Source organism: Labeo rohita, chromosome 21 (genome assembly GCF_022985175.1).
Source record: "Labeo rohita strain BAU-BD-2019 chromosome 21, IGBB_LRoh.1.0, whole genome shotgun sequence".
Classification (NCBI taxonomy): domain Eukaryota; kingdom Metazoa; phylum Chordata; class Actinopteri; order Cypriniformes; family Cyprinidae; genus Labeo; species Labeo rohita.
Window position 1 is genome coordinate 23,304,347 of NC_066889.1, and position 26,384 is coordinate 23,330,730.

General features: G+C 35.8%; 1 protein-coding gene across 5 annotated transcripts in view; it reads left to right on the top strand.

The window, feature by feature from the left end:
* Window positions 1-16,981: 16,981 nt before the first annotated feature.
* The window catches only part of celf4 (CUGBP, Elav-like family member 4), a 116,331-nt gene continuing 106,928 nt past the window's right edge, over window positions 16,982-26,384 (top strand). For 2 of the 5 annotated variants that reach the window (XM_051092854.1, XM_051092853.1), the window contains exon 1: window positions 16,983-17,647. In XM_051092854.1, the coding sequence (XP_050948811.1) occupies window positions 17,383-17,647 (265 nt within the window). In that variant the 5' untranslated portion in view covers window positions 16,983-17,382. Of the gene's footprint in view, window positions 17,648-26,384 lie in introns of all 5 variants that reach the window. The other 3 variants (XM_051092851.1, XM_051092852.1, XM_051092855.1) reach the window with 2 other exon arrangements.

Below are 26,384 nucleotides of genomic sequence, written 5' to 3' on the forward strand. Positions count from 1 at the left end.
ATCTGTTTCAGAGAGAAAACTCAGTGTGATCTAAACGGAGTGTGTGTGTGTGAGAGAGAGAGCTCTTATGTAAGGAGGAAGTGCAACTTTTCTCGCCTTCCATCAAGTTTCCAAGGAAATAACCTACTGATGTATCACATGGCAAAGCATTTCTTAATGAGTTGCATTTTACTGGATTTCTGCTAATTAAGATGTTTGAGAAGCCAATTACAGTAAATATCATCTTCCTCTGCCTCCCTAATTACAGATAGAGGAGGTGGAAGGATTTGAAAAAGAATAACAGTCCTTTATAAAAGATTTGTCCTTTCATCTTAAGGGTTTGTTTGCAGACCTTATTTGCATAGCCGTCACCAAATGAAAAGCAGGAATCTAAATGTGGACTTTAAATGATATTTTAAACTCAATTATTAGTAGAGCCGCAATTAGGCTTTACAAAATATTATGAAAATTATTAAAATCACTGTTAGTTAATAAACTTCATATCAAAGTTTTTTTTTCAGTATTTATCTGAAATGAATTAGAATCTATACTCTTAAAAATAAAGTGATTCCAGAAGAACCTTTCCTTTGGTTCTCTTAAAATTTAAGGTTACAAATGGTGGTTTTCATAGCAGTTTCCCAAAGAACGTTTCAGTGAACAGTTCTTAAAAGAACTAAATGTTTAAATGTGAAAGACCCCTTTTGGAACCTTTTTTTAAATGTGTACAATGTCCAAATTTATTCTAGAACATTTTAAAGCTACATTAAAAATTTTAAAGCTTAAAAGTGATAGTTCACCCAAAAATAAAAAATGTGTTCACTTACCTTCGTTTCATTCAAATCCCATGTGAGGATGACTATGATGTTGTGACGTTTTAAATGTTTTAGGGCTGTCAAACGATTAATCGCGATTAATCGCATACAGAATAAAAGTTTGCCTAATATATGTGTGTGTGCTGTGTAATTATTATGTATATATAAATACAAACACATTCACATATATATTTAAGAAATATTTTCAAGTATATGTATTTATAATAATATTTATATAATTTATATTATAATAAAAGTATTTTGTACATGACATATTTCTCTTAAATATATACATTAATTTGTGTGTATTTATCAATACATAATAATTACACACAGTACATACACATATATTAGCCAAACTTAAACTTTTATTTTGTATGCGATTAATTGTGATTAGTCGTTTGACAGCCCTAAAACATTTTAACATATTTTTTTCTTTTTTGTGTTTGTGTGTGTTTTGTAAGGATATAGTCATAAAGGTTTTTTAAACAACTTGAAGGTAACTAATTTTAATTTTATGTAAACTAACCTTTGTTACTCATGTCTTTGTCTGTCAATGTATAAGAATAAAGACGACACAATCTCCAAAAAAAGAATTATTAACATTAATCCTTAACAAAGAGTGGCATAACCTTATTACCCATAATTCAACTGACTACTAGATTGCACCGTTTTAGCTTATGTCTGCTGCCTAATTTGGAGGAAAGATACTAATGAGGGTGTTTTCAAGAAAACAGTGAGCAATCTCTACATCCTGTGAAAGTCATGAAATGATTAATTTGCCTCTCTCCCTCCTTCTCTGCCCCTCTCTCTTCATCTCTCTCCTTCTCTCATTCTGTATTCTGCTGGCACATTGCACTTATTGTATGATAATACTGAAGGTAGATTGTTGTGTTATCTTGTCTACAGTCCATATATAAATGTTAATGTCATCTGTGCATGACTCAGACACAGACACAGACACAGACACACACTCGTGCAGAGCACATTTCAGGTTTGTTGCAAAAGATGATGCAAGACCACTGTTACATTCAGTCACTGAACATTTCCATGGATGTAGTGAGCACATTATAACTGCCTTTTTATGACTGCGTTTATACATATATATATATATATATATATATATATATATATATATATATATATACATATACACACATATATTTTACGTATATAATACTTTTATAATAAATTATAATAAAGTATATATATATATATATATATATATATATATATATATATACATATACACACATATATTTTACGTATATAATACTTTTATAATAAATTATAATAAAGTATAATATATATATATATATATATATATATATATAACACAATTATTTTATTTTATATTTTTATATTATAATATTTATTGTATAATATCTTTTATTTATTGTATAATATCTAACATTTATTTAAATAATGTTAAAATGATTTTTTGATGATACATCTTCATTATTTAAAAAAACATCTGTCAGCAGCAATAACTTTGTGGGCAGTGCACCGACATATTGCGCAGTTGCGCTTCGGGTGTCCTGTGATCGAAACCTGCCTCGTGGACCTTTCCCAATCCCATCCCCTCTCTCTCCCATTCACTTCCTGTTGTATCTCCACTGTCCTGTCAAATGAAAAATGCAAAAAAAAAAAAAAAAAAAATTACATTTAAACATGAACTATCCACTTTGCATATATTAAAAACAAGATCTAAAAAATATAACTATATGCAAAAATTTTAAAAGTGTATTTATAATATTATAATACATAAATGTATAATTTATAATATAGTACATTTAAAACATTTTAAAAAGTAAATATGTGGCCCTGGACCACAAAACCACGTCATGTGTAAGATGAAAAAAATAAGCTTTCCGTTGATTTATGGTTTGTTAGGATAGGACAATATTTGATTGAGATACAACTATTTGAAAATCTGGAATCTCAGGGTGCAAAAAAATCACCTTTAAAGTTGTCCAAATGAAGTTCTTAGCAATGCATTTTACTAATCAAAAATTAAGTTTTGCTATAATTATGGTATATTTATATGGTATATACATATATGTTTACAAAATATCTTTATCGAACATGATCTTTACTTAATATCCTAATGATTTTTGACAAGAAAAGAAAAGAAAAGAAAAATCAACAATTTTGACCTTTACAATGTAATGTTGGCTATTGCTAGAAATATACCCATGCTACTTATGACTGGTTTTGTGGACCAGGGTCACATACGCATAAAATATTAGATAAAATATTTATATATTTATTTATTCTTATTCATTTATTTGCATTATATATTAAAAATCAAACACATTTAGCATCAGAACAAGAAGTGTTTGTCTCTTTGAACATTATCACATTTTAAATATCCACTATCTGTTTTGCATTTATCGAAAAAGTCAGCAGATCCTCTAACAGAACTGAACATTAGCGGGATGACTCTTTAAACTATTTGCAGTGTCTTGAGACGACAGAGTGCAAACCAGTTTGAGGATATCGGCCAGATGCTCCTTGAGGAGCTGTGATGAAAGAGTTATACTGTGTGTGTGTGTCAAATGTGCAACTATTTCTTTAAAATGAGTCTTGTGTGTGTGTGTATCAGAAACGGGCAGCGTTTCGCTGCCGTCTCCCGGGCGGCTGGCATTTGATGCAAGCTATCTCATCATTCCCCATTCTCATGCTAATGAAGCTAAAGATCATGGCTGTGACGGATGGACGGGTGGAGTGAGAGGAGGGGCTGTGGAAACGCGCTGTTCGGTGTCACTTGCTATCCTGACACACATACAGACCTATCATCAAGAGCAGCATAACTGGGAGGGCCAATGAACTCAATTGAACTTAGTCGAACATTCAGGGTCACGCTGTCACAAATGGGTTAGCTGTAGTTGGCTGATTGGTTGGGTGAAATGGCTCACATTTGGTGTAGTCATATGGTCCAGAACAGACAGAAGGACTACGGATTTCACTTGAGTTTTTAGATACTTTGTTGTTCTTCATCTGAGATCTGAGATCTCTAAGTAATTTCATTCAGTTTGTAACCTTTTAAAACAGTACTATTGCCATGTGTGGCATTGTGTAAGCTAGTTTTGATAATGTTACACACTTTAAATGTTAGGTATTGCATTAACAATATGGTTGCAGTCTAGCAATATTCTCCCTTATATTTTTAATACTTTTATTTATAAATGTTTTTTACACTACAAGTCAAAAGTTTTGAACAGAGAGATTTTTAATGTTTTTTAAGTCTCTTTTGCTTACCAAGCCTGCATTTATTTGATCCAACGTACAGCAAAAACAGTCAAATTTTGAAATATTTTTACTATTTAAAAGAACTGTTTTCTATTTGAAAATATATTTAAAAATGTAATTTATTCCTGTAATTTCAAAGCTGAATTTTTAGCACCATTACTCCAGTCACACGATCCTTCAGAAATCATTCTAATATTCTGATTTGCTGCTCAAAAAAACATTTATTATTATTATGTTGAAAACTTTAAAACTGTTGGAAATCTTTTGTAACGTTATAAATGTCTTTATCATCACTTTTGATCAATTTAAAGCATCCTTGCTAAATAAAAGTATTAATTTCTATAATTTCTTTCCCAAAGCTTTTGAATGGTATAGTGTATAATGTTACAAAAGCTTTTTATTTCAGATAAATGCTGATCTTTGGATCTTTCTGTCCATCAAAGAATCCTGAAAAAATGCACTCAACTGTTTTAAATATTGATAATAATATTAAAAAATGCTTCTTGAACAGCAAATCAGCATATTAGAATGATTTCTGAAGGATCATGTGACATTGAAGACTGGCGTAATGATGCAGAAAATTTAGCTTTGATCACAGGAATTTAAAATTACATTTTAAAATATTCAAATAGAAAACAGTTATTCTAAATAGTAAAAATACTTCACAATATTACTGCTTTTGTTGTACTTTAGATCAAATAAACACAGGCTTCGTGAGCAGAAAAGACTTAAAAAAAAAAACATTGAAAATCTTACTGTTCAAAAACTTTTGACTGGTAGTGTATTTATCAAAGAATTCTGAAAAAAAGAAACTTCTGTCAAAAACATTTAAAAAAAATCTTACCTTTACCTAAACTTTAAACCTAAATGCTATTGTTTTTCTTGATATATTGTTAATAATTATTATAACGTTTAATGATTTTGTATAATTGATTTAAAATTTAAAATTGATTTAAAAATAAAAGACATCAGGATCAGTGAGGCCGAACAACCGCATATCTTCACCAGACATGAAGTTTACAGGTCCCTATATGGCAAAAGCTTATGAATATTAATTAGCATGTGTGTTTGGACAGCCCAGAAAGTTTGTGTCAGCATGACCCTCTAATTAATATTCATGAGAGACGCATCATGTCATACATAGTTCACCATGCCCACCATTTGAATTTTTGTTTTTTTGTTTTTTGGCACCACAGCACACTGATGTCAAGTAATATTGTGTGTCTTCTGTCTGTGCAGCTTTCAGGCTCTCTGAAATGGAAATATGGATGAAAATATATCCCCCCACGACTCATCCAGGTATGTCTGGCTGTTCCTAACAATGCTTTTAAGAAGCAAAGCCAAGTCTAATGGCTCGGGCAGGGTGCCAGAGAGAAGGTCGCGTCAGGGTCAGTGGATGTTAACCTCCTAAAGAGCACCCTGGGGCGTGTTCTAAATATACAGCATGTGAGCGCGGCATCTCGGCCCCATCATTAGATAATGGCGTTGCAGTTACTCCGCGTTCTCCCAGGAGCGCTGCGAGATTAGAGCGTGCCAATACCGAGGACATGGCCCATGTCAGATGTCAGAGACAATGGTTTGGATGTCCGCAGACATAAACATTTGCTCTTGTAATCCAGTAGAGGTCTTTGTAATGCTGTTTAAGTGCTTTACGTGTAGGTGTGGGACGCCTGGTGAGGTTGGACATCTAATTGACCCCATTTCCTCTGGTTTGTGCCACATTAACTTGGCAAGAGACATTGCATATTGTAGTGTCGGCTGAAAAGACTTGCACTTGACGAGTGCAATGAATATGTCCAACCACAGTATTTTTTATGCACATTAATACCACTAAAAGCTCAAAGATATTTATTATGTTTTGCTGGAATAATAGCATGTCTGTGCTATTGTTGAAAATCAGCATTCTTGAGCTGTTCTCATTTGTTAAAGGTGTTTCACATGATGCAGACAGCCTGCTGACTAGTTGCTGTAAAAATTAAATATAAGCTCAGTGTGGGTTACATTAATAACGTCTCACAAACTGTCATTCCTGCACTGCAATTAAATCTTAGTATACTGTTGTGATATGTTTTAGTTGTGGTTGTCAAGCCACATGTTAAGTGCATGTGTAATTCAGTTTCACAATGCAGGTTTTCTCTCTGGGCTTCTTCATTACTTTTTGGAATGACGTGGGTGTTTTGTCCATGATTTTTTTTTTTTTTTTTTTTTTTTTTTTGGTGGCTGTCAATCAGGCAAATTTGGATGCATGTTCGCATAATAAACCAGTACTGTGATACGTGAAAACCCGAAACCTTTCTTTAGGATTTTTAATAGATAGTCAGCAGGTTGTTTGTATGATCTGAAACGCATTTAACAATGAGAACAACTCAAGTAGACTGATTTTGACAATAACATTGACATGCGTATTATCCCAGCAGAAAACAATAAATGTCCTTGATCTTTCACAGGATATCCAGAGGATATTAAAAGTATTAAACTATATTTCTCAAAGGGTTTTGTTGTTGTTGTTTTAACATTTTCCCTAGTGGAAAATGTAATTGAAATGAAATGAAAAAGATCTCATAAAAATATATATTAAATAAAAAAATTCATTAGGGCTGTCAGATGATTAATTGCGATTAATCGTATCCAAAATAAAAGTGTATGTTTACATACTGTATGTGTGTGTACTGTGTATATTTCATATTCATATATGAATACACATACATGTATATATTAAGGAAAAATATGTTAGGTTATTTATAATATACTGTAAATTATATACAAGTATCAATATATATACATATAAATATTTTTGGAAATATATACATGTATGTGTGTGTGGATTTCTGTATACACAATAAATATATGTAAACATAAACTTTTATTTTGGATAAGTTTAAATTATTTGATCAAAAATACTGTAAAAAAGTAATATTGAGAAATGTTATTACAATTTAAACTAAATTGTTTGTTTTATTATTTTTTTAATAAATTTTATATTTATACAACAGCATTTATTTTAAATAGAACATCTTTACGTCTTTACTGTAACTTTTATTAAATTTAATGAGAATTTTTTTAAATACAAACATTTTAACGCCAGTATACTAGGAGTTGACCGATTATTGGCACCGATATTAAGCATTTTTAAGGTTATCGGTATCAGTCATTTTCAGGACCAATTTGCCGATAAAATAATTTAAAAGCATTTAAAAAACGTTTTTGTCAGAGCCCTTGTTAGTCTTAATTTTGATACTATTTTTTTTATTTTTACACCAGACATATCGGTTCAAAATATCGGTTATTGGTCAGCTTGAGCTGTAATAATCAGTATTGGCATCAGCCCTGAAAAACACATATCGGATCGACCCCTACAGTATACATTTTTACATAAAATTACTAATATTAAATATTACATTTTTAGTATATTACAGTATTTTCATGTTTGTGCAGTGGAATAATGTTTTAATTTGATGTATTTGCAAGGACACAGTAGATTTTGTAGATAAATGTGGTTGTATGCATATTGTATTCAAAGAATCCTACAAAATTATCGGTTTCCAAAAAAAAATTAAGCAGAATAAATGTTTTCAATTGTGATAAATGCTTCTTGAGCAGTATATTATAATTAAACATTATTTTAAATTCAGCTTTGCCATCACAGATATAAACTACATTTTAAAATGTATTAAAATAATAAAACACTTCCATTTAAATTGTGAATATATTTTACAATTATTATTAATATTTCACAATTTGTAAGAATATTTCACAAGCTGTTTTACTGTATTTTTGTTAAAAAAAAGACCAACCCTACACTTTTGAATATTAGTGTATTACAGTTAAATAGTAGTAATATAGTGTGTATATTATATATATTTTAAAATTTAATTTCAATTAATTTCGCCACTATATAAAACCTTAACACCTTGAGTAATGTAGTTTAATACTTTTTCACATAAAAGATCAAGAATATTTATTCTATTTTGCTGAGACAATAAGCATATCAGTGTTACTGTCAAAATCAATCTACTTCAGCTTTTCTCATTGTTTAAAGGCGTTTCAGATGATACATAACCTGCTGACTGCCAACCTATTGAAATCCTAAGGGAAGGTTTCAGGTTCCAGGTCTTAAAAAAGAAAAAGATATTAAATTGGAAGTACTGATACCTGCAGATACCATTTTTTAGTGTTTATGTGTCTGTTAAATGCCTAGAAAGCAGGCGAGAGCTATAGTAGTAGTGTACTATGCAGACTGTGGCTGAAATACGGATGTGATTCGTTTCTCGGCGGGGCCTACAACATAGCGGACACTCATCTGCACTTAATCGACGCCTGCGCGGATTATATTGTCCCATCTCTATCCTAAAATCCCTTTTAAGCATGTATTCTGTTGCATACTTTACACAGAATGAATGTATATGGTTCTTGCAAAGGGTCCCCAAAGGGCTGGAAGTAATTTAGCTCAGCGGCAGTATTTTAACATTCCCCCTGGGTCTTTTTAAAGGATACAACAGTTAAAAAGTACAACAGGTTGTTTATGCTTTCTTGTAGCGGCTGACAGGCTGGCTATTTCGGCAGAAATACCTCATAAAGCATGTCGGCGCTTTTTCCATTGTCACCTTTCTCTCCCTTTGGAGTGGTTGCTGCCCAGAAACAGCACCTGAAACATAAACACATGATAGGAAGTTTATGGTGTCTTCGGAGTATTTGAGACTGACTGATTGTCCAATCATTTCATGTAATTGCTTGCACCTGGTTTAGCAGAAGGAAAATTGGTCCTGAGTGACTTTGCTGTCTCCATAGGCACAGTTTTTCACTTCGAAGGAGCCAGCGTTGTCAGTCGTTGCGACGGCGCAGTCATTTCGTCTCGGTTTTTCTTCCCCGCTTCCCCCTATTGGAATGGTCTTTGGCAGCACCATGTGTTGTATTTCCAGCAGTCATGCTGAGCCCCAGGCCCTCCGCTCGCTTTCATCGCTGTAGGGCAGTGGCAGGTGGCTTCGCCCACCTCTCTAACACCTTCCCGGGGGAGCAATCAGGGGCTCTGTGGGGCCAGACACCCAGACACCACAGTCACTGTAAAGAGCCGAGTGGAGCTGACATGACAGCGAGGTGACACGTCTGCCTGTGGCACAGGTGCTGTGAGACAGCCGAGGGGTCAGAGGTCACAGCATTCCAAACCACTGATTAAAGAGATGGGACTGACATGACGAGAAGTTAGAAGCCACATGCAGGTGAGAACCTCTCTCTGTCTCGGACTAATCCTGGTGGGGATAAAGTAACAAGGAGTTCACGTGTTGTGGAATTCATCAGTATGCATCAGGAGATGTTTTTATGTGTGCTGTTTAGAAAGGAAAATTGTTTTTAGTCAAAAGACGGCAATCAAATCCTCATTCATTTTCTTAAAGGCACAGTACACCCAAAATTCCCTCATTCTTTACTCGCATCCTTATATTTGGTGATTTATGTAATATCGAAATACTTTATATCTAAATATATGTATATTTAATGGTAATCTTTTATTGTTAAATAATAATAATAATGTAATTCATATTAATAATATTATTATATATTATTATATTAGATATTATTTATAATACTAATATTTATATAATAAATAATTATAATATATAATGAATATATTATATTTTAATTATATATTATATATAATATTGGGTTTGTTATTGTTTTTAATGTTTTATTGTTAAATGTTGTTATTGTTATTGTTATTATTAATTCAGTAATAATAATAATATGTTTACTGTTAACATTAATAATAATAGTATCATTATATCAATAAATAATATTTTATATATTTCATATATTTTCATATATTTTGATCAAAATATCTAATATTTTATAACATTTGATCAAAATATAGTTAATATAATCATTAATATTGTTCAATATTTATACAGTTAATATATTATATATACAATATTGGTTTTGGTTCTGTTTTTAATGTTATGTTTTATTGTTAAGCATTATTATTATTATTATTAATATTAATATTATTATTAATATTAATATTATTATTGTTGTTGTTATTATTATTATAAATTCATTAATTTTATTTTTATTATTATTATTACTATTATCATTAATAATAATAGTGTAATTAATATAAATTAATTAATTTTATTTTAATTCGTTCCATATACATTTTATCAAAATATAGTAAAATCATTAGTGTTAAATATTAATACAATTTAAAAAAAAACTTGTGTATTTTAAAATGTGTTTTAATATGCTGATTTGATCAGTGTTGAAAATTTTTATTTTGTGAAAATATAATACTTGTTCTTAATGATTCTTTGATGAATAGAAAGCTCAAAAGAACGATCAATTTGATGCTTTTTGCTGATTAAAAGTGTTAATTTTTTTAAATTAAAAATTGTACCCTACATTTTTGAACAGCTGGGGATATGTATATTTATTTATTTATTTATTTTTTGCCTTTTTGCCTTTTTCATGCTTTTAGCAGACAGAACAGACGTATACAGATGTATAAAAGCATATTATGTTATAAGTTATGGAAGAAAGAAAATCCCAGAAAAAAGACAAAGGGTGAGTGAACAATGACAGATTTGTTTATTTGTCATTTACCAAAGTCCTTTAAACACAGCTGCTTGATGCAGGATGTAGCTTCAGTCACTGCCATTTCGACCATTCAACCATTTCGTCTAAGAGAGCTCAGCTTGGCTTCTGAATGGGGATAGTGTTGTTTCAATGCTGTGTTTTCGTCTACAGTGGGGTAGAGAAGTCAAGAGTCAGCTGAGAGTTGTGATTTGGGATTTAAGTTTGAAAGAAATGCCCAACTGTGTCAAGTGGTAAAGCACTAATCTGTTTTCAATACCGCACTAACAACCAACGGCTCCCCTCTAATGCAAAAAAAATCTCACGCTCACGATAAGCAGCACCTCTAGAGTAAACAATAATTAAGGGGAAAAACTCCACCAATCCATGCTTTTATTCGTTCCATATATGTGTCCCTTGGTGTGGATCCAAATAGCTTTTTTCTTATCGGTAAAATCAGATCCTTTTCAGCAACATAGCTGTTAAATTTATAAAATTCAAGAGTGGTTTTCTGTAAAGTTTCTCTGACTGGCATGTACGATAGTCTCAGAGGATTTGATAATTATCACCTTTTATATGCTTGCTTAGCTGTTGTTTTATTCATCTGCATTTGACTAGAGTCACATGTCTAATTTTCTTTCTGCCTCCTCACATTTATAGGTTCCAATTAGCTGAACTCGGCGTCTTTTCGGTAGAGCTGCTCTGTCAAAGGTTTTTTGGAGTTCTGTGCTCCTCTGCCCTTTCTCTGCTCGTCCTCCTAAATTACACTGAGATGATGAACCGCCTCCGAGGCTCAAGGCTCTCTGAGATTTAGAACTTTGTCCTGGATGAAGGACAGGTTAGGAGAGACATTAATATGCAGAACAGGTAATATCAAAACCTCGACGTACTTTACGGTGGCTGGCGCACATTATCAATCTATTTGTGCAAGCTGCCCTGCAAGAATTTCATTTGCCACTCGTTTATTTGCCTTCCTCAACAATTACAACGCTGGAACAGGATTTGATTCAAAGTAATGTTCCAAGGGCACAAGTTATTTCAGTGCACTCTATTGTCAAAGAGTGAGAGGTGTCAAAAAAAAGCCTTTTGTTACTTTCAGCATAACATTATAGCAATCTCTTTCAAGTAAAACCATTTTAGAAGGGGTCAAAAAAATAAATAAAAGTAACTGTGACATTTTATCTCACAATTCTGACTTTTTTCGCAATTGTGAGTTTACATCTCGCAAATTGACTTTTGACTTTTTCTTAGAATTGCATGGTACAAACTCGCAGTTCTGACTTTTGTCTCAGAATTGTGAGATATAAGTTTGCGATGGTGAGTAATAAAGTCTGAAAAATTTTGAAAAATGAAGTCAGAGTTGTGAGTTTATATCGTGCAATTCTGGAATAAAAGTCAGAATTTTGAGTTTTTGTCTTGCATTTCTGACTTTATTTCTCACAACTGTGAGTTTATATCCGCCAATTTTGAGAGAAAAAGTCAGAATTGCAATTTTGTATTATGCAATTCTGAGAAAAAAAGTCAAAATTGTAAGATAAGAAGATTCGCAATAACCTTCTTTTTATTTTTTTATTCTGTGGCGGAAACAGGCTTCCATAGACAAAAGTTTAGAATAATTTTTAAAAATTAATTTAAGAAGCCACAATGCTCATTAAAGCTGTATTTATTTGGATTAGCAATACAGTAAGTATTTTTACACTTTAAAATAATTATTTTTTATTTAAATATATGATAAAATGTCATTTATACCTGTGATGGAAAAGGTAAATTTTCACTTAACTTTACTCCAGTCTATTATTTCAGAAATGTTGATTTAGTGCTCAGTTACTATCAGTTATTATTGGTGCCCAGTTAATAATAATGGTTCTTGTTTTTAATGTTGAGAACAGGTTTTGCTGCATAAAATATTTGTGAAAACTGATACAAAGGTGTATAATCAATTGTTGAAATTTATGGACATTACCATGATATGTACATTTAAAAAAAAATGCATAGTTGCATTTTGTTATTTAGCAACTGATACTTAAGTTTTTTATTTATTTTTTCCATTTCATTTAAAAAGCAAGCATAAAGACAGTTATAAAATTATCAAAATGACAATAAAAGCAAAACTATATACACTACAAGTCAAAAGTTCTTTAATAAGATTTTTAAAGTTAAAAGCCTGCATTTATTTGTTCCAAAATACTTGTAAAATTGTAAAATATTTTTACTATTTAAAATAACTACTTTCTATTTAAATATATTTTAAAATGTAATGTATTTATGTGATCAGAGCTACATTTTCAGCATCATTGCTCCAGTCTTCAGTCTCACACGATCCTTTAGAAATCATTCTAATATGCTGATTTGCTGTTCAAGAAACATTTATTTTTTTGATGAATAAAAAGTTAAAAAAGAACAGCATTTAAAATAAATAACAATAATTTTGTGTGTATCATGATTTCCACAAAATATGAAACAGCACAACTATTTGAACAATGATAATAATAAGAAATGCTTCTTAAGCATCAAATCAGCATATTTCTGATTTCTGAATTATCATGTGACACTAAAGACTTAACTAATGTTGCCATAACAGAAAATTACATTTTAAAATATTCAAAAATATTCAAATAGAAAATTCTTTTTGTAAGAATACATCACAATTTTTCAGTTTTTACTGTTTTTGTTTAAATTAATGCTAATTAATTGCCTTTGGGTCAGCATAAGACACTTCTGTATTAAAAAATTGCAATTGTTCCGAACTTTCAGCACCATGGACAGTGAGAATATTTCAGCACCACGGACAGCGGCTTACTGTCGTTCCAGCAGCCATGCAGAAGCGTGGAACGACAATGCTTATTTTTAGCAGCAGGCCTGCTGTTGAAGAAAATAACATTTGGATTTATTATTTATTTCTTGACAGAAAAAAATAAGTATGATTGTCATTTGATTGTAAGGCTCATTCGCACAGACATACCGCTGAGATCAAATTTTAGGACGAAAATGCGAGACTCTCCTCTTGAGACCACTCCTCAGCTGAAATTCAGATTGGAGCGTTCCGGTTCCACTCCAGGTTCATCAAAGTGTGCTCCCAACGACCTACGGTGCTCCCTCTGTAGACCAATCGGTCTGTAAATTACCCGTTAATTGCGTATGATTATTATTATCACGACGATGGACGTGCTCATCAGACGCTTTTCATTTGGGCCGGCTTGAAAACAGCGAAAGAGACAAGAGAGGGGTGAAGAGAAAGACTATAGGGAACAATAATAGCAACATAACTTATATAATCGTTGCGATACTACGCACAGAACATAATTACAATGATTTGTGCTAACACATTTCGTCCTTGTATTAAAAATATGGCTCAAGGCAAGTCGGGCGTGATCTCGGGCAGTGTGGCCCCAAGGGTATGCTTGCAAAAGCGAGCGCAGTGCCCTGCCAAAGCAAGCGGACTGACTCAGCTGGGCTGGGTTATACTGACAGTCCGAAATGACATTAACGGGCCATTACAGCCTTTGAGTGCGGTAGGTGAGAGGGCCACGGAGTGTGTTTGGTTTCCTTTTTTAATGCTGCTTTGGATCACATCCAACGTTTTAAAATCGCATCGTTAAGGCCAAACACATACAAGATTATACTGTGTTTTAATATTTGCCCATTTGACCTTTGGGTGGAGAATATGAAAAGGTAAAAGATGCCGTATAGATACGAGAGCTGCTGAGCTATAAATTATGTATTTGGAAAGATGCAATTAAGAGAAGTCGCTCTTTTAAGAAATGTAGCATGATGCAATTCATTGCATTTATTGTATGATTGTGAACTCTTAAAAATAAAGGTTGCACTTAGGAGCAAAAAGAAATTTACAACCACGTCATAGAAAAACGTATACATTCTACAAAGTGCAAGTGACATTTTTTTTTGTTGTTGCATTTATTTTTCATTGTAATGTATCTATTATTTTATTTTATTTTATTTTATTTTTTATTTTATTTTAGAAAACACTTCCAAGAACTCAAGAATACAGTGAAAATGTTTTTTGGTCTCTCTCTCTCTCTTTTTTTTTTAAGATTCTTCACACTCAGAAAAATAACTGTAAAAATAAAGGTTTTTTAAGAAAGCAAAATTTTTGGGAAAATAAATGGTTTATCTATGGCTTTGCTGTAAAACCCAGTTCTGGTTATTTCTGGCATTGTTACATTAAAGAACCATTATTTTTTAAGAACCTTTTCTTTCTTTAAAAAAATGGAAAGGTTCAATGGAGGTTCTTTGTAGATGCCATCAAAGAACCTTTGTTTTGCATGAACGGGTTACATTTGGCATCACGTTGGGTCGCCACTTGATATCCATTGCTAAAGCTGAGTTCTGATGCAAAACCAATTGAGAATCATTGTTCTGAGCAGCGACGTCCTGGGTTTTTCAGAGCATTCAGAAGGCCTCCTCTAAAGTGGCTTGTTGTTCTCCTCCATTTTGAGTTCGCTTGAGCGCTCCTACCTGCCGTCGTGGCGGTCCTGAACACATGTACGCCTGTTGTTCTCCGTGGGCCTCGTGCTCAGCAGGAACTCTGAAGCAGCCTACAATTTCCCATCATTATGAGCAGGTGCTTTGGTCTCGACAGTGGTGTGTCATTGTCAGCATGAAAAACGCTGTGGTTGTGTGCTCTGGTGTGGAAATTGGAGGCTTGCATGCAACGTTTGCACATGTGCATACACGCTTTGACTGTCAACAGCGGTTCGTATCGTGGATAAGTGGGATTTTAGAGGCGTTCGGGGCTCAGGTTAGATGTTTGGAGGCGTCACTCAAACCTCCGAGCGGTCTTTAATACCTCTGTTCAGTCAGTCTTCATTTCATCGGGGTTGTTTTTCTTGATCAGAAAGAACAGCAGATCTCTGTAGGTTCATTGATGGGGTTATGTTATTAAATTGAAGAGACACTTAGTTTTTGGCTTCGGTGAAAGAGGAGAGTTTATTGTTGAAGCAAATGCTCTGTAGTCATTCGCAACAGCATTTTTGTCTGATGAAATCCAAAGACACAATGAAAGCAAGCTCTGAGTAAAAAGATGTGACTATAAATAATCTTTCAAAGAGTGCTTAAAAATTTCCACTGTCAGCTATTGACCCGTCGCTCATGAATTATGTTCTAGGGAAGCAAAAAATACGACCATGCTTTAATTTTACTCTCAATGCAGCCATAAATGATAATCAATCAAAAAATGTTTTATGATAAGATTGTAATAGCTGTTTGTAATGTCCATTACAATAGGCATTGGTGCTCTGAACGTCCAGATTGTGTGTGTGTGTCAAAAGTCAAAAGTCTCTTATGCTCAAGGCTGCATTTATTGGACCAAAAATACAGTAAAAATGGTAATACTGTGAAATAGTATTACAATTTAAAATAACTTTTTAATTTGAATATATGTAAAAAAAAAAAATGGCAATATATTTATATTTTAAAAAGTAATGGTATTGTTTTGTAAAACACACTACAATTTTTCAATCTTCTTTTTTTTTTTTTTTTTTTTTTTTTTTTTACAGTGTCCAAAAATGACAAAGCTAAAATATATTACAATTGTAATGTGGAAGCTAATGTTGTTTTTACACATATTAAGGTAAACATTCAAACTATGCCGTATTTTAAAAGAAGGCTATTGAGCCAGGAAAAAAACGTTACGTAGCAATCATAGATTGACATAATAAAAATGCATTTTGATGGCACTAAACGTCCAAAACCCTATAAAACACCCAGATAAAATGATGCTCACTGAAATGGACAACCGGGTCTGAACGGGTTAAAGGTTACTCTTTGTGAACCAACTATATGATACAGATTTGTATGTTTATTATCCCCATTCCTGAACACACACACAAAGTGTCGCCTCCCTGCCCGTACACACCGCGCGGAGGAGCTCACAGCCCTCTTTCTAGCTCGTGTATTTAAAAAGAGACATTGTTTCGAATAAATTTTTGTATTTCTTCGACTGATACGTAAAAATAATCATAATGACAAAATTGAAATGTTTTATCCTGGCGAAGTTACACGCATAAGGCTGTTTTTGCCCTTGCACTTTCCGAGCGTTTCAGCACTGGCGCTGTCCGTTTCAGCACTGGCGCTGTCCATTAGTTCCCCTCGAATTTTGGTGAATGCTTTGATGCTTTCCTGAGAAATGCACATGGGGGAATATTATGCATTAGAGTGCGTTGAAAAACAACCAATGCGTGCTCGTTTTGTTGAAATAAACAGATTGAATGCCACTATGTGCAAGTCTAAGGTGCGTCATTCACAAGCCAGCGTACAAAGAGCCGTGTAAATGTGATATTTTCTTTATTTATAGTCCCTCTCCTTCGGCGGAACATACCATGTTCGTGTATAACGATGAGAGGGGGAGAGAGCGCGTCGTGTGACATAAAGGGAGCTGCTTTTTCTTCTCTTCCTCCCCACTGCACGGAGTGCGTTTGAGACAGCCCTGTCGGTTTAAACCGGGAGGACACCCATACCGACTTCTCAATGCAAAAAATAAAAGGGTAGCTAGAAGCAGGGGCGAGGGGAACGGAGGTAAAGCGAACGCTCTCGGTCGGTCTCTCTCTCTCTCGTTTTTATTACATGAATGAATTGAGTAGTAAGGGACACGTACAAGGAAACACGCCTCCGCCTGGACGACCAAACGCGTTTGATATTTGACTTGTGTTCAATGGTACGTGTTTGCATCTGTGCATTTTCGGCGAAAACCAGAGTAGGACGTCTCATCCCGTCGTTTGAAACACTTCTGAAGGCGTAGCAGCTGAAAGTCCTCGCGGTGAACATGGCAACTTTAACGAACGGACAGGTGGACGCCGCGGTGCACGGAGGAGCGGCCAGTACGAACGGGCTGGTGAACGGAATAAGCCACACGCACAGTCCCGCGAGCTGCGCCACCATTCCAATGAAGGACCACGATGCCATCAAACTGTTCATCGGACAGATACCCCGCAACCTGGACGAGAAGGACCTCCGGCCGCTCTTCGAGGAATTTGGCAAGATCTATGAGCTCACCGTGCTGAAAGACCGCTTCACTGGCATGCACAAAGGTACGTTTCACACTCGGTTCCTGTCACTAGAATGTCTTGATTTGCTTTGCCTCCGTTTCCATCACAAAATCGGATGACAGGCTTGGATGTACTGGCTGCTTTTAATGCATACATTAATGTCACATATGAAACGTGCTAAGGAATCGTTCATTCACTGGTGTACTACGAAAGTTAAGTATTGATTTAGAATTGTTCCTTAGCCAAGGCGAAGCGAATTTAGTCAGACGGCGATTGAAGGCAAACGCTACTTCGGGATTTTTACGCGAGCCTATTTTGAGGTTGGGGGTGGGTTTTTCACACTTTAAATTGGCGTTTCTCATTCTGTGTTTCACACTGTTCATACTTCCTGGCTCAGTTGTTAATTTGGGGTCGTCAGGTTTTGAGATTTCCACGTTGTGCGTTTGTAACGCTCTTATTTGGACAAATACTCGACCTGTTTAATAACTGCTTGTTCATCTGTGTGAAAAGTCGCTATGTGGAGCAAAAGAATTCTACCGTCGCTGTTCGACATTTTTAACTGTTTCCCCTCAAACATGGAAACGGCGAGTGAAAGTTTTAGCGACTGTACAAAGCGCATGAATATTTAATGAGAGAAGAACTGAGGCAGTTTATGATTGGTGTCTGTTGCTAAACAACTCTCCGTAACGTTTTAGCGTTAATGTAACGTATTGTTTCGCTGAAGCCGCGCTAGCGTAACCCAGGGTTAGAAGTGATGCTGACCCCCTTCCAAAATTGCAAGTGTGAAACGTGTGCTTAACCCAGGGATAAAACTGGCCTTTACACGATGTTCAGAAAGGTACTATCCAGGGTAGTGTGGAAAGCCCTGTAGAAGCTGTCTTGAGGTCCAGCTCAATTCTTAAGTCCATCAAAAATTTTCCATTGAGGCTTTTTTCCAGAGTACCTTTCTCTCTCTCTTCTCTCTGTGTGTGTGTGTGTGTTCAGCTTGTGCCTACATTGTGCTGACTAGATCTTCAAGGATAGAAAAGCCTGAGCTCTACAGGCTTTTGTGAGATTTGGTGAAGATGGAAATATTATTAACTCAGTATTAAAACAATAGAAAGTCCCTACCATGTTGGAAAAATGAACATATGTGTGTACTCTAGCCTTTAGCTTCTTTAGAGATTGTGTTGTGTGCACAAAAAAAAAAAAAAAATACTCCACCATGTACTGTCTGAAACAAGTAGCCTATTATCGTGATCGTGCAGGAACTAAAGGTAAATGGCAGCCGTCAAGACAATGGAAGAATACATTATGAGCAAGGATAGGATCTGTCTGAAAGGGTCTGTCCAGTAACCTCTTAATTGGGGTTGTGTAGTCATGATTGTTCCTGTTCTATTGCTTCACAATAAAATATTAATTTATGTCGACAGTCCGCACAATAGCATTTCAGCGTGGTGTGTTCTAGCGGTAACAGCAGCCGAACTATAATTACCTCCTGCTTATCTTCTCCTCGCCAGTTGGTGTCATACGCAGCAACTCACGTCTCCGGTTAGGTTCGGCCACAACTGTGCCTTGTTTGTGCGCTCGTCTGCTCCTGCAGCGTGGTAATTACTGCTGAAGCTGTGTACCTGTGGTGTGTTCGGAAAGATCAATTCCTGAAGCCCTCAGCCAGGGGTCCAAAGGGGGTCTCCCTAGGAACATCTTCCCAGGGGTGTCATTATTCCACAGGCTTGTCTAATTGATCCCCAACCCGGAGGACATTGTTTGGCTTTAGGGTCACATCGGTGGCTAATTTACCCTGGGAGTCGAGGGAAGAGCTGCATGCGTACCCCAGCCCCAGGGATGTAGTCCCTCTGTTGTAGTAAACAAAGCTGTCCTCTGTATGTGCCTAGCAAAAATGTGGCTTTGAGAAGCGGGTCTGGGGAGGGTAGGAGGTTATCTTTTATTAATAGCACCGCTGGAGTACTCCCCGTCCGGTGGTTAATCATGTTGCTCGTGAACTATGGGGAGTCGTGCCGGCTGATTCTAGGAACTGTCTCCTATTTGCAATATATGGTCCTTTGTACCCATCCCCCCCACTGCAGGGCCCCCGTGTTCACTAGTGTGGTCGTCAGGCCTGCTTGGCTCTGTGTTATAACTGAGTTTAGGTACTCGTTCACTCGCTCTCCACAACATAAGCACTGGCGTCAGTGTCTCTCAAAATCCATTTCCCTTTGGCAGCGGTGCCGTTCTCTCCGTACCCTGGAGTACGCCGAGGCCTGTCCGCTCTGGAGCTCTCGTTGCTTCAAGAACTTAATATGCTGTTTTGTAAAACTGACCTTTCCCTTCACTTTCAGAAAAAGTAGTACATTTATAAAAGCTTGCCACTAGGGCAGTACTCTTAAAAGTGCTAATATGTGCCCTTAAAGGAATAGTTCACCTTACCATCATGTTGTAAAAAACCTGCATGCAGTTCTTCTCTCAAACGTAAAGGAGGATATTTTGTGTTAGTGTTCCACAGAAGAACAAAATGAGGGTTTGTAAATCATGACAGAATTTTAATTTTTGGGTGAACTGTTGCTTTAAAGTCGGCATGAAACGGAATTTGCAATCGTCTCTCTTCTGATGTATATCTAGTTTCTCGAAATGAGAAAAAAGGACTGGACTTTATTTGTCCGTCGAGAATTGATTAGATCGTTGTTTGCTAATTGCTGTGATCTCACGTCAGAGTGACGGCTTGCTGGATGGGAGGGATTATCGTCCCATCTTCGTGCCAATGTACACGTCATCAGAGAAGACATGTCGTTGCAAGCGTACGGAAATGTTTCTGATTAAAGATTACGAGGGCACATGAATTTATAATTATGGTGTGCACAGATAAATCATTTAAAATAAACACTGCAATATGCAATATTAAAAATACCAATTGTCAGTTTTTAATTATTGGTGACTTCTATCAAGCTACGTTTTTTGTTTTTTTTCCTGACGTTGCCTCACAAACAAATTATTATTTGTTAGTCCTACATTCGTCTGCCCTCCTTGATCATTAACATGATCGCATTGTCTTGTTTCTCATCATTATAGGAAGTTCTCCATCTTGGCACTTCATCCGTCTCCACCTCCACCCACTTCCTCTCTTCGCACGTTATCACCTCCTCCAGCCTGCTGCACGTCTCCGCCATCTCTCCTCTCCCAATCATGCGATTTCTCTTTCCATTCACAGGCTAGAAGGGGTTTTGTCATCCATTTATTCACTCACTTACCCTCCCACACACATCGTTCAAGATTTACCATTACACTCCATGCTGAGATGAGGTCCTGAGAGCAGGTCTGCGGCTCTCTGTTGGGGTCTTAGGATAACGGAAATGACAGAACCTCAAGCTTTTCAGTGCAAATATTGGCGTTAAGGTGGTTGATTGGTTAAATGCTTGCGATTTGGCGAGCCAGCATGGAGCATCATGATCACGTCCACCTCACCTTCTTGTTGTTCCAAACCTGTATCACTTTTTTTTCTGCTGAAATATTTAGAAATGTCTGAGTTGGAATGGCATGAAGGTTAGTAAATAACAAAATTTGAATTTTTGAGTGAACTAAACCTTTAATTGCTTGCGGTGCAGTTTTACTTTTCCAAAATCGTTAGAAAACGATCCCACGTTGTGCAGGTAAACACCAGAAGCGACCATCGTTGAGAAGCGTGAGCGTTTGAAGTTGTGATGAGTGTAGGTGGAGAGGGAACACGTTTGATGCTATAAAGAAGCACGTAGGAGGAGACGCTGCGTTTTCGTACTGTGCTGCTGAATTCACGCTGTCTATTTTTGATAGTCATTATTCTCATGCATATGGTCTACTTTTGAGCTCTGTTTTTGATATGCAGACGTGGGCATACATTTGATTTCGCCATGGAGCGATGACTGAATAAAGCACGATGTGTTTTACGTGTGGACTTTAATGAGACACTGAGCCATTCATCCTCATGCCTGAGCAGCCAAAGTAATGATTCTGTACATCAGTTATCTAGTCTTTAGACTTCTGTCTCTTGGGAGAAATAGGCGAATGTTACGACACTGGCTGAAGGATAGAAATCGGGAGAGTGATGGATTGAAAAACAGAGTGGTGGAAAGAGGAGAAACAAAGCTAAAAGACGGATGTAAACAGAGTTTAGCACAGGAATGGCTTCGGTTTTAAACTGAGTAATAGAAGTAGACAGTGAAAGAGAGTTGGATGGAGAAAACCGGGTACTTGGGGCAGGGCTGTGCTGGGGGGAGTTCTTGAGTCCTCCAGCACTTTCATTTGGCTGCTCTGCGTGACTCAGCACAGCTAATAGAGGCCATTTGTACCGGTCACCAGCAGCTACAGGAAACATGCTGCGGACCGTAACTTCTTCTCCTTGCACGCCTTTTAGCGTAGGGGAGATTGCCGCTATGCATCGAATGACTGTCTCTCCTGGCCCACAGAGTCTGCGGTTGGGACAGTTAGCATTGTCTTGTTTAGCTGCAGCAGTTTATTAAGATTCCCAACTTCAAAATATCCATGTCCAAGGTGATTCTTATTCTATACTCGTGTTTTGATGGACCAAACAAGCCTTCCTTAAAAAAATGTACGAGTGCGAATGTTTTCCATCGGGGTGATGTGTTATCGAGAGACTGTGTTAATGCCGAAGAAAATTCTGTTTCTGGGCAACCTAAACCTGAGTTTCTGGGCAGGATTTTTCCAAAAGACAATTGGATGTCCTTGCCGGAGAAAGAGAAACGCTGGGTTTTTCCTCCTGCGGCTTGGTGTTAATTCAGCTCGCGTCCTGGACTCACTATTGCATTGCTGTTGCATCATCTGCACACACAGCGTTTCTCTTTTTTTCCTCTCTAGCTCGTTTGGATCTGCAGATGTTCCGAGCCTCGGCCCATCCCAAATCCTCTCAAGCCTCTAGTCTCCGATCGCTCATCCCCGCCGACAAGCTCCCGCTTCGAATGCGGTTTCCGCACCAATTGATCGATGCGACTGTTTTGTTTATGAGAGAGCCGACGGAGGTTGCAACTTGTCGCCTTCACACGTCTGCACTGAATACAAGTAGCAGTGAACATGCATGTAAATATGCATCCGTGAGAACGCCCTCATTTTTCAGGCGGACAGTCGAGAGGGTGGCAGAGGTGTTTTTGTCTAGTGTCATATGAGGCGATCGCCACAGAGGTCGGCCATTAAGAGAAAAGATAGTTACTCAAGGTGAGCGATGACTTGCCAATGAAAGAGAGGGAAAAGGAAAACCTGCGTGTGTGTGGAGTTGTACAGGATAGAGGTCTTGTCTTGCAGTGGCCCTTATTAACTAGTGTGACCCTGTCTGAATTGGGCCAGAATGTAACCATTTTCTCACCTCGAGGCGTTTTGAAACTCATCTCGGTTCTTTTAGTCGTCGGGACCGCATGGAGACTTGTTTATGTGCCACGGCTAATCCCAGAACGCTCATCTCATGAATTTCATCTGTATCTCCCATAACTCTCTGTCAGATAGCTGTGTTGCATTAGGCCGTGTGAACTTTTAAACTGGAAGTAATGGCGTTTGGTGCAGGCGATTTAGTTTCTAAATTGAAAACTATGCAAATATGCCACGCTGCGCAGCTTTTGCAGGCTTCCTGAAATTTTATCCTGCAAGATTTATGTCCGGCGTAATGGCCTTGTTGTGTTTTCATATATTTAAATAGCGAGACTCGAAGAGCAAGGCAGGGCTAAACTGGGTTCAGCCTTAAAAGTTTTATAAGGTTTAGCTGTAATTTCATATAAACTGCGCCGATGAAAAGCCCGAGGCCACACCCCCCTCTGCGGCACGCTGGTTTTATCTCGTCCTGCCTGTGAATCACAATTTTGATTTAAGAAGCTCCGGAGCCTTGCAGTGTTCTGACAACTCCAGCGAAATTAATAGTTTCTGTTTTCAAACTAGTTGCATCATCTAAGTGTTATTGTGGTGTGAGTGTGTGTTAAATATTTAAAGGGTTTAGGAGTGATATGTGCACTGCTGTCTAGGCAAGGCTGAGAAAAGGTGTCATTGTACCCAAAATACAGCCTGTTTTTTGAAAACATAAAATATTTATATTATATCAGATATTTATATATTTAACCAGATTATATAGGTTTCATTATATAGGCTCTTTTTTATTGTTTGCTGCATTTGATGTCAGCTCTGAACAGTCAGTAGCTGACATGATTTCCTATGGCTCTGGAGTGATTTGGTGATTGGTTCGTATTCTGTTTGCCCATGAGCAAAGAGGAAAGCATGCAGGTTGTATAAGTCTGGAGTGAATGGAAATTTTCTCCAGGTATTATAGCGTTTTTAGGCAATAACCTATTTAGGCCCATGATTGCTTATTTTCTCCTTCAGGAGCTGCTTTCACTTCTGCACTCAGCGAGCGAAATACACATCTAACACAGACCACATTGTCATTGTAATTTAACATTTAATGATTTTTTAAATTCATAGTACACGATGCGTTCTGAGAATCTGCGCAGCATCCATCTTGTTAAAAATACACCAGCGTGCTCTTTTTGTCTGAGCCCTTTGCATCATTTTAAATTCTTTTTTTCTCATTATGTGAAGCGTTACCTATTTGTTAGTCTAATGATGCTGTATTCAAACTCCATTAATTAGCCGAGTGTGCGGAGAATGGTTAGGTAGAGAACTAAAAGCAGACAAAAGCTTAGGTAATAGCTTAGATCATTTTCATTGTATGGACTGATTTAAGCAAGCAACATTTTAATTACTTTTTGGTGTAGACGAGCACAAAGAAGGAGGAAAAGAGAGCAAACTATTTGGGAAGGAACGGAGGGGCTGTGTACTGTTAATCATCCCTCTGTCCTTTTTTTATAGTGGTTTGTAAATTGGGCTTCACTGAAGCTGTAAAATGATAGTAAACCTGGTTGTTAGACTAGCTGTTGGTTGTTTGGCTGTGAGCAGGTTTAGACAGCCTTTTTTGCATTTTATCATTGATTTTTAGGAAAAAGCTGCGGAAATGTGATAAATGGAGCCGAGTATAAATTGTAGTTGAAAACGTTAGCCAGATATGGAAAACGTAATGGCAGGAGTGCCATGCTCTTCTTTGTTTTGTTTTATTTTGTTTTGTTTGTTTTTTTTGTTTTTTTTGCTCTGTGTCTTGTTTTGTTTCTTTTTGTTTTGTTTTATTTTGTTAGCTTTTATTTGCATATGTTTGGCTTTGTCCTGATCACATCTTTTCCTTGAAAAGACAAATTAAAAAAAATCTCTTCTTGAGTGTTTGATGTGTTTGTCTAGTGGTATAATTTTCTTTAAGAAGACCTGGAGTCAAATCAAATCCTATATATATCTAGCACAATCCTGTGTAATTTTTAATATGTCCTTTTTTATACTGGTCTGTAAATTGGGCTTCACTGAAGCTGTAAAATGACAGTAAACCTGGTTGTTAGACAAGCTCTTGGTTGTTTGGCTGTGAACAGGTTTAGACAGCCTTTTTTTTTTTTTTTTTTTTTTTTTTTTTGCCTTTATCATTGATTTTTAGGAAAAAGCTGCAGAAATGTGATAAATGGAGCTGAGAGTATAAATAGTAGTGTAAGTATAAATGGTAGCAGATATAGAAAATGTAATGGCAGGAGTGCACTTCTTTGTTTTTTGTTTTGTTTTTGTTTGTTTTGTTTTTTGCTTTGTGTTTTGTTTTGTTTTGTTTTGTTTATTTTGTTAGGTTTTGTTTGCATATGTTTGGTTTTGTCATTATCACTTTTTTTCTTTGAAAAGACAAATAAAAAAATCTCTTCTTAAGTGCTTGACGTTTTTGTCTAGTGGTATAATTTTCTTTAAGAAGACCTGGAGTCAAATCAAATCCTATATATATAGCATAATACTTTGTAATTTTTAAAATGTCCTTTTTGTTAATGCCATTTTTTTTTTTTAATAAAACCCAGTTTAGCTTTATAGCTACATAATTTTATTTTTACATATTTTACGGTATTTCACAATATTTTTTTATAGTGGTTTGTAAATTGGGCTTCACTGAAGCTGTAAAATGACAGTAAATTCTAGCAGTAAAAACTAGCTGTTGGTTGTTTGGCTGGGGGCAGGTTTAGACCGCATTTTTTACATTTATCGTTTTTATGAAAAAGCTGCAGAAATGTGATAAATGGAGCTAAGAGAATAAATGGTAGCTGAAAATATTAGCCAGAAATTGAAGATTTAAGGGCTGGAGTGCCATGCACTTCTTTGTTTTTTTTATGTTTTTTTTTTTTGTTTGTTTTGTTCTGTTTTTTGTTTTGTTTTGTTTTGTTTTGTTTAAGAAGACCTGGAATCAAATCAAATCCTATATAAATTAAGCATAATCCTGTGTAATTTTTAATATGTCCTTTTTGTTAATGACATTTTTTATAATAAAACCCAGTTTAGCTTTACAGATATCAGATACCAGATTTTTATTTATTTATTTTTACGTATTTTACACATTTTTGCAATTATTATTGTTATTTTTAAATAAATTATTTATTTATTTTAATTTTTTGTAACTTTGTAAATAATGTTTGTCCCAATCCTGACATGTTTTTTGTAAATGTTTTTATTTATTTATTTTATGTTGTTTGTTTGTTTGTTTTTTACTTTGTGAATAATGTTAGTCCCAATCCTGACATGAGGACCTGGCTGTGAGATGTACTCACTACATTCCCACACAAATAAACATCTGTTAAACTTATTGTTTCCTCCAACATCCAAAACTAAATATTCCTGCATCCTGCAGTGCATGCACAGAAAGTCAAATAAAATCCTACGATGAACACATGAAACAATATTCCATGGGTCAGTGATAGCATGAGTGCGC